The sequence below is a fragment of the Mixophyes fleayi genome, chromosome 1 (assembly GCF_038048845.1).
Source record: "Mixophyes fleayi isolate aMixFle1 chromosome 1, aMixFle1.hap1, whole genome shotgun sequence".
Lineage (NCBI taxonomy): Eukaryota > Metazoa > Chordata > Amphibia > Anura > Limnodynastidae > Mixophyes > Mixophyes fleayi.
Genome location: NC_134402.1, coordinates 253712094 through 253726602, shown reverse-complemented (window position 1 = coordinate 253726602; position 14509 = coordinate 253712094). Strand labels below are relative to the sequence as shown.

At 42.0% G+C, this 14509-nt stretch overlaps 1 protein-coding gene across 1 annotated transcript in view; it reads left to right on the top strand.

Annotated features, from left to right (window-relative positions):
* MPDZ (multiple PDZ domain crumbs cell polarity complex component) overlaps positions 1-14509 on the top strand; it is a 128644-nt gene that overhangs the window by 32172 nt on the left and 81963 nt on the right. Inside the window, exons 10-13 of the mRNA XM_075209684.1 lie at positions 12-100; positions 10352-10541; positions 12016-12102; positions 13112-13209. Of these exons, the coding sequence (XP_075065785.1) occupies positions 12-100; positions 10352-10541; positions 12016-12102; positions 13112-13209 (464 nt within the window). The remainder of the gene's footprint in view (positions 1-11; positions 101-10351; positions 10542-12015; positions 12103-13111; positions 13210-14509) is intronic.

Sequence of the window (14509 nt, the reverse complement as noted above, 5' to 3'; positions counted from 1 at the left end):
TCCATTATCAGAACCCTCTGGTATTTTTGTGAAAAGCATTACTAAAGATAGTGCTGTTGAACAGGATGGAAGGATTCATGTTGGAGATCAGATTATTGCTGTAAGTATCCCTTAAAATAAATAAATGTGTGGTTAGCTTTATGTGCATGCTTAATTAACATGGTTATATTTCTGAGATTTTTCCTGCTGAGATCTGAAGCATTGAAAATTACCATTTGATTACTGGGGTCAGCACTGGGTCATAGATACTATTTGCGTGGAGTTTGTATGTTCTCCCGTGCTTGCATGGGCTTCCTCCATGTGTTCAAGTTTCTTTCCACACCCCAAAAACATACTGGAATGTTAATTGACTTCTCTCAGAATAACTATTAATGAATAATTTGATTTGAACTAAAAGAATGTGTACCCAAATTATATGTAATCTTCACTTGCAGTAGCCACTGTGATGGTGGTGATCTCATCAGTAACCTGATTTATTTTTCCATGTTTCTATCTACATAAGAAGATTCTCCATGCTTGAATTCTCTGCTGTATCCTTACAGCCAAAGTGAAGGCTGAGAACACTGCAATAGTGAGATGGGTAGAGCGCCGATGGCGCTTACTTGTTGTTGTTCCCCCCCCCCCCCCCCCCCGGCTCTCCATTCTGGCTCCCGGTAAAAGGGTCGCTTGCACAATGACCAAGGACCCAGCTGCTGTACCAGGTCAGCAATAGCGGGCCACGCCGGGAGCCAGCAGACAGCTCCAGTTTCCCCCAATGTGACTGAGCTGCCAGTGTCCCCTGCCTGCTCCTGTCTCCGAACAGACGAAGACAGACACAGAGAGTGTAGGACTGACAGGTTTGGTAGGGGGCTGTAACAGTCGCAGCTCCCACCAGCTGCTGAAGTACAGGTGGCACTTTCATTTTACAGGCTGGACATAGGAGAGGAGGTGTTTCTTCTCTAGAAGGTGTCACCTCCCCTCATGCCCGGTTTTCTAAGAGTAAAAGCCGGCCATTTCCTCACTGCTCTCTCGGCCTCTGCGCTGCCTGGTCACTTTTACTACCTGGGGGAAACTTTCTCTATCCACATGTGTGCTATTGTGACTGCTGTAGCTGTGTGTTACTGTCTTTCATGCTGGTTTGATACTTGAATACATTTGTCTCATTTTTATCACTGTACTCTCTCTGTGTTTCAGTTGAATACTAACCTGTTTCACTTTATAGTTACTTATTCTGCAATCTCTCTTTATAGTGAATACTGCTATATAAATGTATATGTGTGTCCAGCTAAGCCACCTAGTAGATGGTCGGATCCGGATGCCCGGTGCATGGCTTGTGTATAAGGATCTGGGTCTGAGTTTGACTAGCGGGGACCCACCCGACCTGGTGGAGCCATCCTGGGCTAGAGAACCAGCAAGGTGTATTGCGGAACTTAGATGGGAAATAGTAAATGTATGTAAGTATTGTAAATAATACATATCTGTACAATATTTACATACTTTTACTAATTCCTTCACATAGATAGTCTTACTGTTGAAATTCTTTGTATTGTGAGGATTTTTCTGTTATGTATATTAACACAAATTGTGTTGAGGAGTACAACTCTGGGTTTATCCCTGTAGAGTTAGAAGATATATATGTGTATTTATTTAAACAAATAACTATATATAGCGATGTACACGCATATACACATATATATACAAAAGTTAAAAAATAAATAAATATAGTATAACAGCGACTATTAATATAGAGTTGCAGGTTACCTATTTCTGTTGCATCATAAATATTGCAAAACATGTTTGACAAAAGTAAAATAAAAAAGGTGGAATATTTTACCTCTGCAGAATGTAAAACCAAACTACCCAGTGGATGGTAGGATCCGGGGTTAGTTTGTGTGGACTGTAATGCAGATAGCATGGGCTGGTGTGCACGAGGGCACCCATCAGATGGGGGATGCAGAGTAGTTGACTGCATTGGGACAGTCGGTAATGGCGCTCAAAATGTACCAGTGCAGCCTTCTAAGACTGCTGCCCTTACCACATGCTCAAAGGTTGCAGGGGAAGGTTCTTCTGTCTTCTCAGCTACTCTTCATTCCCAGGGTCAAATCCAGGCGGAAGTTTCTTGGTCTACTTCATTAGTACAGAACCTTGTAAAATGAAATACATTTTTTGAGTCCACGAGAATTCGGACTTACCGTAAAAGACATTGGTCTGCTTATCTTCTTATAATATGGTCTGATTTAGAGGCCCAGTGGGAAAGAGGCAGAAGAGGTTTGTAGTCTGCTTCCCACCTTCTGAAGAGCTGACAAATCTCATTAAGTTAGCATGGAAACAGCCTTACAGAAAATTGATTGTACCACATAGGTTTCCTAGCCTCTTTTCACTTCAGCTAGATGAGATGGCCCAATGGGAACAGGTACCATAAGGTGGACACACCTGTAACACGCTAGGCATGCTTTATCACTCTTCCTGTACTTGGTACGGCTACTTGTAAAAATAGTACTGACCGTAAAAAAGAAAGTTCTATGAAGAACATGCTTTCTTTCACTTCAGTGGCTAGAGAGATCTGGGCAGATCAGCTTGCTGATGGTCTACAGGATTCTGATTTGCTTCCTCTGACGTTACATCTTAAAGAAGCCTCAGGATATCTATGTGAGGCAGCTCGGAATGAAGCCTCTGTCTTCTTCCATCTCTGCATCAGTAGTTACAGATCGAAAAATTTTGTTGTTGTGTTCATGAAACGCAGATAACAAATCCAAAAAGTCCTTGGAATCTCTTCCTTTAGCCAGCTCTGTTCTCTTAGGTGCCTGAGCTATACGACATCATAAGTCAGGCTACAGGTGGAAAAAGTTCCTACCTGTTAATGTCCAGAAGCCACAAGTACCTTGTTTTGGTTCCTTTCGTCTACCCTCTCAGTGTGGCTCTTTATACCGTGGGCAGTCTTTCAGAGGTAATCCTATCACATCCAGGGACCAGTCACAGAGGGGCAGGCTGTCCTATTCCAACAGGTGTCTAGTGCATAAAAACCCTGAAAAGCCTGCAATGTGACTGGATTCCTCTTCACCTTATGGCCGTTGTGGGTTGATGCCTCTTGTTGTTCCTGAACCAATGGGTGGCATCCACTCAGGATCCGTGGATTGCGGAAATCATGCAGCGTGGCTACAGGATAGGCCTCCAAAGTCGGTCACCTCACCGTTACTTTTCCACCACTCTGCGAGACAAAGTAAAGAGATTAGCTATGAGGAAGTTGATGACTTAGCTTCTTATCTATCAGGTCCCAGAGGGACAAAGGGTCAGAAGTTTCTTTCAAACCTCTTCCTAGTTCACAAGTCAGATGGCTCCTTTCGTCCCATCGCAGATTGCAGTGGGGGACTTCCACTTTCAATTCCGTTAGGCCTTTCCAAGGCTCCTTAAGTGCTTTGTAGAGACCATAGTTCTTTACAAAGTCTTTACAAATATCATGGCGGTCGAAGCAGCACGGTTGTGTACCCAGGGACTCTGCATCACGCCATACTTGGTTGATTTGCTAGTAATGGCGAACTTGAATCAGACCCTCCGGCTCCATCTTTCTCTGTTCAAACAAGTGCTGGAACCAAATATTACAAAAATCCCAATTGGTCCCCTGTCAGAGGTTGTTTTTCATTGGCCTTATACTGGACACCAGACTGTAGAAGGTGTTTCTACCAATCAACAAGGTGCATTTTCTTCAGGTCTACATCCTACTATGTATGAAACTGATAGGTGAGATGGTCTCCACATTCTAAATGTTTCCATATGGTTCCAATCTCGAATAGTTCAATTAGTTGGGATCCCACTTTCAGCTGGCCTCTCAGACGCGCCAGTTGTCTCCCAGGATCCGCCTTTGCCTTGGTTGGTGGCAGGTCACTTGACAGTGGGCAGAATCTTTGTCCCGTGGTCCTGGATAATAGTCACAGGAATGTTGGAGACGGATGAAGGAGACTCCCCAGTTATTGTTCTGGGTGGAAATGTATGTCCCGGCAAATTCTGCGATATTTATCTTGGGTGTAGAAAATTGGGAGGCTGACTACCTAAGCAGACACACCGTGTTGCTAGGGGAGTGGTCTATACTCACAGAGGTGTTTCAATGCTTGGTCCAGAAGTGGGAACCTTCAGATGAAACCACTAGGTGCCCAGTTTCTGCTCCAGGACCAGAGACCCCTTGGCGTGCACGGTGGATGTCATCAACATGACATGACATCAGACACTGGGGAATTCCAGTGATCCTGATTGCACCCGGTTGGTCATGTCGAACCTGTTATGCAGACGTACTGCGCATGACAGTTGGCAAAGGGTGGCGACTTCTACATTGAGATAATCTACTGCTTCAGGGGCCATTTCAGCACTCTGACCCCCAAGTTTGTTGATGCCATGTTGAAGGCAAATAAACCAGTCTCTGCCCTAAATTATCATAGTGTGGTGGACCTACGTCAGTCGGTGCGAACAAAAGGACTTGTCATACGGCAGCCTATCGACTCTCCAGGTTCTTGGCTTTTTCGCAGAATGGTTTGGAGGCGGACTTTCGCCTTAGTACCCTGAAGGTGCATGTATCAGTCCTTTCGATATATTTTGAGAAAAGACTGTTAGTTATACCGGAGGTGCAGACTTTGCTCCAAGGAGTTCTACACATCCAGCCTCCTTATGTACCACCTAAGGCACATTGGGAGTTGAATTTGGTACTAAGGGATCTTAAATCACATTTCTTTGAACCGTTGGAGTTGCCTGAATTCAGGTTCCAATTTGGAAAGGTGATTTTTCTCCTAGCCATCGTTTCTGCAATGAGAATTTCAGAACTTTGGTCTCTCTCTTGTCGTTCAGCTTATCTGGTATTCCATACTGACAGGGCTGTATTGTGCAAGATACCTTCCTTACAACCAAAAGTGGTCTGGTTTTCATCTTGTTCAAGAGATTGTCTTCCCAGGAGGTGACAGCCTCTTCAGTTAAGGGGTCCTTAACTTCATTGGATGTTGGTCCATGCTCAAGGAATGTTTGAGAACAGGGCGTTCACTATGCGGAGGTCGGATTCCCTTTTCTTGTATGATACTCAGAAGAGGGGCTGGCTGGCTACAAAACAAACTGCCGCTAGGTGGATAATGATCCCAGTCAGGCAGGCTTATATTAGTTCTGTTCGGACTGTACTTGATTGTGTCGCTGCGCATTCCATCCGTTCTGTGGAGGACCACTTGCGCTGCGTGCAACGGTGCATTGACAGACCAGCTCTGCCTGGTGCCAACCAGGTTCTCTGTCCACACTTTACCTGGTTTTACCATTTTCATGTTGTGTCTCCTTACGCTGGATTTGGCTGCAACGTTTTGCAGGCCGAATTGACAGAGCTTTCCCTCCCTCAAGGGGCTACTTTAGAACGTCCCTATGGTAGCAATGTCCCCTAGATTGGGTGAGAGAAAAGAGGATTTTTGTACTTACTTTAAATTATTTTCTCTGATTCTATCTGGGGGACACTGTGTTCCTGCCCTGTGCTCTTCTGTTGCTTTTGTTGGTTGCATGCTATTCTGTTTCCCTTCCTTGGGGCTTTTCAATTACACTAAGGAGCTACAAGGGTTGCATAGGGGAGGAGCTTCTGTCAACAGTTACATTAACAGTTTAACTATTTAAGTGCCAACTCCATGTGCCCTCATACAACCCATGGTAGCAGTGTCCCCCAGATGGAATCAGAGAAAAGGATTTAACGTACAAAAATCCTCTTTTAGCGGTACGAAAGAATAAATATTTTGGATATGGAACCGGCGGCTGCAGAGGTTTCCTTGTTTATGCGGAAAAAGAAACATACGGTATATTTTCCATTCTCTCCTCAGTTGTCTGAAATTTGGGGTGAGGCCAGACTGAAACCTGATGGCCGCTTTTAGATTCCGAGATTGTTTTGCTAATACCTCATATTTTCATTTTGCTAGACACACACAGATATGCAGTTTAAAGGATAAGCGCTTACAAATTTCTTTTTGTTTTGTATACATATATGGGCATTTATATTGCCATGCAGCTGGTACCACATACAATATGGGATATACCGAGTGCGGGCTTATTTTTCTCTGGTTTTGTTTCAAAATATTGCCTTTTTGTCATAGCAGCTGTCCATTAAGCCTATTTAAGGCACATTTGGGTGTGGCTCACAAGCCAGCCTCTGCTAGATGTAAACCCCTATATCTGCGAGGTGAATGCATCTGATTTTAACTGCATTTTAATAGTGTTATTGCATATAGGTCAGTGTAGGACCTGCATAAAATGAGGTACCCTTGAAGTTGGGATGCAGGCTTATGTCTTTTGATCAAAATATGAACTAATACCTCATGTTTTCATTTTGCTAGACACACGCAGATATGCAGTTTAAAGGATAAGCGCTGACAAATTTCTTTTTGTTTCGTATCCAGTCTGGGATGCCCAGATCTTTTTTTTTACCGCTGGTCAAGCATATTAAGGAAGCAACAGAATACCTGCAAGATGCTGTTCTGGACACATGTTGGGGATTGTCCCGGACCTCATTCCTGGCAGTGGCGGCCAGACGTATGCTCTGCCTCAGATCTTAAAGAGCGGATGCTTAATCCAAGAAGAGAAGGCATTGCCCTAAAATGGATCAGTACTATTGGTTCAGCATTAGACAAGATTGTTTCTCAAGCCACTGGAGGGAAAAGCTCTTTTCTTCCAGTTGCTGCCCTAAGTCGAAGGGCCCAGAGACCGGTCCTTTCAATTTTCTGGGAGATCTTGGCATGCTTACATGAGAGGTCAGTCCTCTGCCCTTTCGGGAGCATCTCAAAGGGGTAGGCAGGCTTGGACGGGATGACGTCCTGGACCTAAGCCAGCAGACAAACAGCCTGCATGACTTACCTTTTCCCCTACACAGAACTCCTTTGGTGGGGGCTCACCTCTTGCTCTTTCAAGACCAGTGGCTCAGTTCTTCTCCAACTACCTGAGTAAGGGGTATAGAGGACAGAGGTTACATCTTGGCCCCCTTGTGGATGCACCCACGGCGTTTCTTATTTACTCCCCTTCCATGAGACATGTCCAGGAGAGCGGCCCTTCAGGGTGCCTTTTAATCCAGGTTATCTTCAGGAGTCATTGTCCCAGTCTCGAGGGACCAAAGAGGTTTGGGTTATTATTCAAACCTCTTTCTTGTCCAAAAACCAGGTTTGTCCTTTCGCCCCATTATGAATCTCAAATTTCTCAAAACACACTTTAGGGTACCCAGCTTCCAGATGTAGTCTGTTTGCTCCGTCATCAACGTCATGGAACAGATCGAGTTTCTTGCATCCTTGGATATCTTCACATACCTATATGGAAAGGCCACCACAACATTCTCAGGACTGCGGTGGACATGTCGCATTACCAATTCAGGTCCCTACACTTTGGTCTAGTTACAGAGCCAAGGGTATTTAGGATGGTGATGGCAGTCATGGCAGCGCTTTTGCGACTATGAGGGGTAATGGTAATACTGAACCTTGACAATCTCCTTATATAAGCGAATTCTGCCCCTCTCATACTGGCTAACCTGTATTTGACAGCGTAAATGCTTCAATCGCATGGCTGGGTAATCAGTTTCAAAATGTCCAGCTTTGTCCCTACCCAGTGCATGGTTTTCCTGGGTCTCCTGTTTGACACCTGGTGTCAGAAGGTGTTTTTGCCCCAGGACAATACTCTGGCTGTTTAAAACAAGGTGAATACATTGTTATCCCTCAGGTGCGTCTTCATCCTTCAGTGCATGAAACTGATGGGGCGCATGGTCTCTTGTGTCGAAATGGTACAGTTTGCTCGCTTCCACTCAGGAACCTACCAACTCGAGATACTCGCCAGGTAGTCGAGGTCTGATCCTCAATCGTCATGATGGCCTCTCGGCTGAATCCCAAAGTTGGCCGGTAATGCGCCGGAGCCAGGGACCTACAGGCCTCCCTAGTGGATGCCATGACGTTTTCCAGGAACTACCGGCTGGTATATATCTTCCCACCTATCCCAATGTTGCCTTGGGTGTTGAAAAAGGCCAAGTGGGAGGGTGTGCCAATGATTCTGCTGCCTCCCGACTGGCCGAGATGATCGTGGTATACAGATCTTCTCTGCATGACAATAGATCTACCCTGGAGACTCCCTCTCAGGGAAGATCTGCTCAATCAAGGGCCGTTTTTCCATCAAGACTTAGCACGATTGGCTTTGATGGACTAGTGTTTGAGGCCTTGATTCTTCGTAGGAAAGGTTTCTCTGGAATGGTCATCCAGATGATGATTAAAGCCAGGAAACCAACGTCTTCCAGTTATTATCACCTGTATCTGGAAGTCCTACATTGGTTGGTGTGAAAGGCATGGTGTTCCCACTTTTTCCTTCCGCTTGGCTCGTTTATTGGCGTTGCTCCAGGATGGCCTGGACAAATGCCTGAGACTGGCATCCTTAAAGGTCCAGATCTTGGTCTTGTCTGTTTTTTTTTCCAGAGATGACTGGCTCTGTTGCTGGAAGTCCACACATTTCTATGGGGATGGGATCCTTCGTGTTCAGACACCCTTTTTGCTACCGTTGCAGAAGTCACCGTTTGAACCTTTTTACTGGAGATTTCTTCAGCGAGGCGTGTTTCTCAGTGGCGGCTTTGTCCTGCCTGTCGCCCTTTCTTATCTTTCACGCAGACGGGGCTGTTTTTGCGTACTAAGGCCTCAAAGTGGTCTCCACATTTCATGTCAACCAGGATATTGTGATTCCTGCTGTGTTCTCCCAGGACTAGCAATCGGGTAGTCAGGATTCCTTGCTTCTTTTGAACGTGGTTCAGGCTTTGCGGATCTATGTATGTAATGCTAAAAGACTTCAGGTGTTATGCGATGCTTGCAAACGTGAATGGCTAACTACTAAACAGATGGTAGCCAGATGGATTACGAATGCTATTCGCAAAGGGTTATCTTTCCGAGGGATCTTCATTTTATGACAGGCTTACTGCTCACTCCACCAGGTCGGTTAGTGCCTCCTAGGTGGGAATGACATGGTGCCTCAGTCGAGGAGATGTGTCGGGCAGCTACCTGGTCTTCCGTTCACACTTTTACCAGATTCTATCACTTCAGCGTCTTTGCTTCCAAAGACGCTACTTTTGGGCGAAAAGTTTTACGCGTGGCTAAGTCTGAGCAAACCCACCCATAGGGGCAGCTTTGGAATGTCTCCATGGTCAACAGTGTCCCTGAAATGGTTGTGCCAGAGAAAGTAAGATTTTTGTACTCACCGTTAAATCAATCTCTCTTAACCCATTTAGGGGACACTGCGCTCCCTGCCCTTTTCGGCTTTGGTTGAATATTCCTGTTGATTGGGACTACATCCTCTCCTTAAGGTTTTATTAGTTAAAAAATTTACTTCTTCTGTTCAGGTGGCATTGGGGGGGCAGACCAGACAAGTTAGTTTGTTAAGTTTATTGGCTTACTCCTCGCACAACGCCCTCTATATGCAATGGGCAGTAGTGTCCCCAAAATGTGATTTTACAAAAGTACAATTATCCTACTTTCCTTCGACTGTAGTATGTAAGTAAGTGTTTCAAGTAAGTAAAAATTGTTAACAGAGTTGGATGAAATAATACAACTAAAGTGCTTGTCACTGCCTCAGGGGAAAAAAAACTATAATGTGTATATATAGGTAGGCCCCTTAATATCAATTGAGCATCATTTAAATGCCACAGCCTATCGGAGTATTACTGCTGACCATGGGCATCATTTTATGGCCACAGTCTACCAATCTTCTAATGGCTACACCTAGCAGGATAATGCACCATGTCACAAGGCACACATCTCAAACTAATTCCACAAACATGACAATGAGTTCATTGTACTCCAGTGGCCTCCATGAACACCAGACCTCAATCTAGTAGAGCACCTTTGGGATGTGGTGGAACCGGAAATTTGCAGCATGAATGTGCAGCTGACAACTGTGTGATGTAGTCATGTCAACATGGACCAGAAGCTCTAAGGAATGTTTCCACCACCTTGTTGAATCCATTCTGCAAAGATTTCAGCCCGTTCTGGGGGTAAAGGGGGGTCCTACTCAGTACTAGAAAGGTCTACTGAATAAATGGCCACTGAGTGTATGTCTATAATGTATATATTTATGTCTGTATTAAAAACATTAGGTGATAGTACCCCTTTAAGCCATGTACATTTTTCTATTATCTTCTTCTGTTTCTCTTTTGTGTTTGTGTGTGTGAAAGACAGATGGTGTGATTTATTCTTGAGAGAGTGCGTTGTTTGTTTTGGAAAGGGGCGAAGATTACTTAAAAGAAAATTAGGCATCATATGGACATCAATCTGCACTATTATATAATATCAAACCATTATGTATTCAATTGCTTTTGCCTCCTCTGTTGAATATGCTTTGTTTTTACCTATATGTTTAGGTTGATGGAACTAATCTTCAGGGTTACACCAACCAGCAAGCAGTGGAAGTCCTTCGTCACACAGGGCAAACTGTTCATCTAACATTAATCAGGAGAGGGCAAAAGCAGGAAGTCATTACTCATCAAATTGAGGAATCTGGCAGACCCACTGACCAAAATGTGACTTTGCAAAATGAAGAAGATAACCTAGGTAAAGTACATAAATGAGCTAAATCAGTTTCTCTTGATCTCTTATTGTGTCATGCTGGTATTTTATAGATGTATAATGTACAGTATCACCCTGTAAATAATCAATCTTTCTCTTCCTACTGAACATTGAACTCCTGTCCTTGTGCATAGTAATTAGCTTCAAACCCTGAATTGATATAGAATTGGCAGTGGTTATTGGGAATGGAGATGGTTACTCAGTGTTCCATAAGTGGTGACTGCTTCCTTAATCTCTAGCCTTGTCTTTTTTTACATAACTGTGTAAGCTTGTGCAAAATATCTTACTTGCAGAAATATGGGTATGTGACTTGGTACTCACTGCCCCTTCAACCTGAAGAAAGACAAACTAATTAAGAGTAGGGACTTAAATAGAAAAGTGTAAATATAATAAATTATTACTAACTAAATGCCTCCTAACTGAGGCATGAGACACTTGTCTGTCCCTTAGGCTCCTAGTTAATTAATAGGCTACATTCCAATGATTATTGGTTTAGTCCACAAAATAACTATTCATTTTAGTTAGGCAATGTGTGTGATTTGAAATGTGTTTGTTAACATAACCTATATTTACAATATATGTTATTATGAACAGTTTTTCATATTAAGCATTTTAGTTTTGTGACAGTAAATATTTAAACAAGAATGTCACCACATCTGTCATTTTGTCATAGATGTAATGGTTACAAACAATGTAATATAAAACTTATGACCTGCTAAACATTTGACTGTTAGGCTGAATTACATTTTGCTTTATAAAGTTGTGCAAGAGTTATGGAACTACAAACTGGTCCTATTCCAATACTACATGCTCATAGATTTGATGACTGATATTACATTGTATTTGCCTTCTAGCAAAAGTGTACAATTTGTTGCCTAGTGTGAGCCTTGTGGTTGCATAGTCTTTACAATTTTGGTAAAATATGAGTTAGGTGTAAATGCAGTAGGCTGGCAGTTGGGGGAGATGTACAGAAAGATGGGACAGATTGTGGTGGAGAGATAGCTGTTGTTATATCACAGACATGCAGTCACACACACAGTGCCCCAATAAAACACAACGGCCACCAGTACTGTACTTACTGCCATTAAAATATAAACTCAAAAGCAGACCACTGACAACAAGAGAGATTACAGCATAATCTATAGTGCAATAATAAACTATTCTTATTAAAGAATAGCTTTGTTAATTCTACTATGTTAGACTGTCTGTCTTTCCTTTAAAATTTGTGTTATCTCTCTTAAATATTGCAACTTTATGTTTTAGGTTATTTTGATTATATTTGTGGACCACATTGATAATGATAAACTATGAGCACTTCATTTTGATTTCCTTCATATTATTTTCACTATTGATGGCTAATAGAAGAAATACCTATGTTAATTGCAAAACATGTTGGTTTGGAAATGTTTGTAAGGACATGGGTAATTTCCATGCACTCATCATCACTTTATTTTACTAGAAAGTACCAAGAAGAATCAACCATTGTCATCAATGATCAGTACCACTGTCGCACAGCCTGCATCAAAAGGAAAAAGCGTACAAACAGGTACTAGTTTCTGTAGTGTGCTACATGGACTTAGTGTGAGAAAGACGTACTGCAGCAATCTGTCAGTGGTAGAGTGAGCCAGCTGTCCCTTAGATCTTTCTCCCAGCTATATTGTGGCATCTGACAGTTTCAGTTTATTTAAAGAATGTAAAAAAAAAAAAAACATAAACTGACCCATCTCTCTTTTTGAAGCCATATCAAAAAAAGTGCATATGCTGTTATTATTTCTTTGTGATATAAAATAAAGAGTAACTGTGGGTAATATGTTTTGTGTTAGTTGCACCATATTATGGTTGAACGGAGATGAAAAATAAAGACATTATTTTCAAAAGAGCCTCAGGCAATAATTGCCATTGATGGGAAACTGCTGCATTTGTACCGTATGTTCTTTTTATGGGACATAAAAAATGTCCTTAATGATAGACGAGAATAATAAACAAATTGTTTTTTTTTTTTAAATCGCTATCTTACCATCTTTATTTTGCAATTTTATTTGCATATTCATTTTTTAGTTTCCAAAAAATAATTATTTTCTTGATGTCCATTTTGTTTATCAAGTTACCTTAAATAGGGCCCGGTATTTGCTACTACTGTTTTATCATTACTTTTTTTTATTTTATTTTTATTTCCTCTAACATTGAACTACAAATCAGAATTTGTGGTTCCTGACTCTCCTTTTCAAGTTTCTTATAGATTTCCTGCTTATTTATGCTTTTGTTACGATTTATCTGGTCAATTGTAGTGTCCCATCTATGGTAGGTGCTCTTTTTCTCAGAGTACTCTTATGGTACTGCTTGTCCTGTTTGGCATTTTAAATCAGGTTCTGATATTAAGAATTCCTGTTACCTTGAAAAAAAAAAAAAAACAGCTTCCACCCAACAATTGTGGACCCCCCTCCTCCCTCCTAGTATCACATTAATGTACTTATGATCTTATTTTTCATAGATAAAACTCTGCAAATAGTCACTACTCTTTTGTGGTTAATCAAGATACATTTTTTTTCTTTTAGTTTCTTTTCCAGAAGAAGAATGTCTCCCTATCTTAAATGAAGAGGATGCTATGAGAAGCAAGTGGCAAAGTATCATGGGAGCAAACTATGATATTGTGGTATGCTAATTTTTATTACACATAATTTGTGTAGCTTATTTTTAGAAATTTTATTTTAAATTGAAGTGGTTCCTCTAGGTGTTGGCCCAAATTATTTTGCCTGATCAAAATATCATCACAGTTGATGGAAAATCTGATTCCTCACTGAGCAAATTAGTATGTGTGAACAGTCATTGGCCAACCACACTACATAGGACACTCTGATTTGTTGTTCAGCCAAACTGTCAAGCCACTGGATCTGTGCCGTTATTCCCACAAGTTGTATGGCTCAATTATCAGATTTGACAATCAAATCTTCCCATTTGTGGCCAGCTTTACGTTGAATGCTCCATATTCTCTACATCTGGGCTATTCAGCTTTTTAAGGTGCTTTTTAGCGAAGCACATTATTATATTAAGCCTTCATGTCCTGCTGGTCTGGGATGTCCTCCATTTTGAAGTGGGTGGGGATTAAGTCAAGTAAGAGTGCTTACAGCAGCACATAGAGATGACATACATGTGCTGAGGAGGCAGTGACCTGTTGTATGATTGTATAAATGAAGGTTCAGCCATTTCATGATGTTGGGAGACTAGCAGGAAGCCACAGACTTGCATATGGTACATGGAAGGAGCAGTTTCCCCAAAGCACAGAGTAGTGATACAAGGCTTCTATCATACTGATGCCTATAGGTAGCAATAACAAGTACACCTCTATATAAAATGGGATTATATATATCCAAGTTGCTAGGTATGGGAAAGCCAGAGCAAAGAAGGGAGAGAGTGTAGTGTACATGTTTATCAAGTACCACTATGTAAGCTGCTGCTCCCTCCTCCGCAGTGACCCAGAGTGAAGGAAGCCGATAGGCTCTTCACTCCTTTTGGGTCCTGAGATGGATAACTGCGCTGCACCTGTAATAAAAATAAAAACATGAGAGTCTAAAACTAATTAAGGAGCCTATACCTACATGACCTATCTCCTAGGCACATAGGTCTGAGCTGGAGAGGAGGAGGGGCATAGTAGGGGAGGAGTGTGAGAAACAAACAAGAAGTTGATAAGTGCCTAAACTCCTAGTCCCACCTACTATACCCCAATGTCTCGCAGTGTCCCCCAATGAAGTCAGAGAAATCGATTTTACTATGAGTAAAAATCTTCTTATCAAGTACCACTATTTAAATGGTTATTTGTTGCCTATTTCTTTCCATCTTCTATATTTTATTTTAGTTTGTCTGATTAAATTACAGGCCTGCTCTGCAGTATGTTTCCTGTACAGTATTGCATTGTATTAATTATGTAATATTTGAATTTACCTGTACTAAGTTTA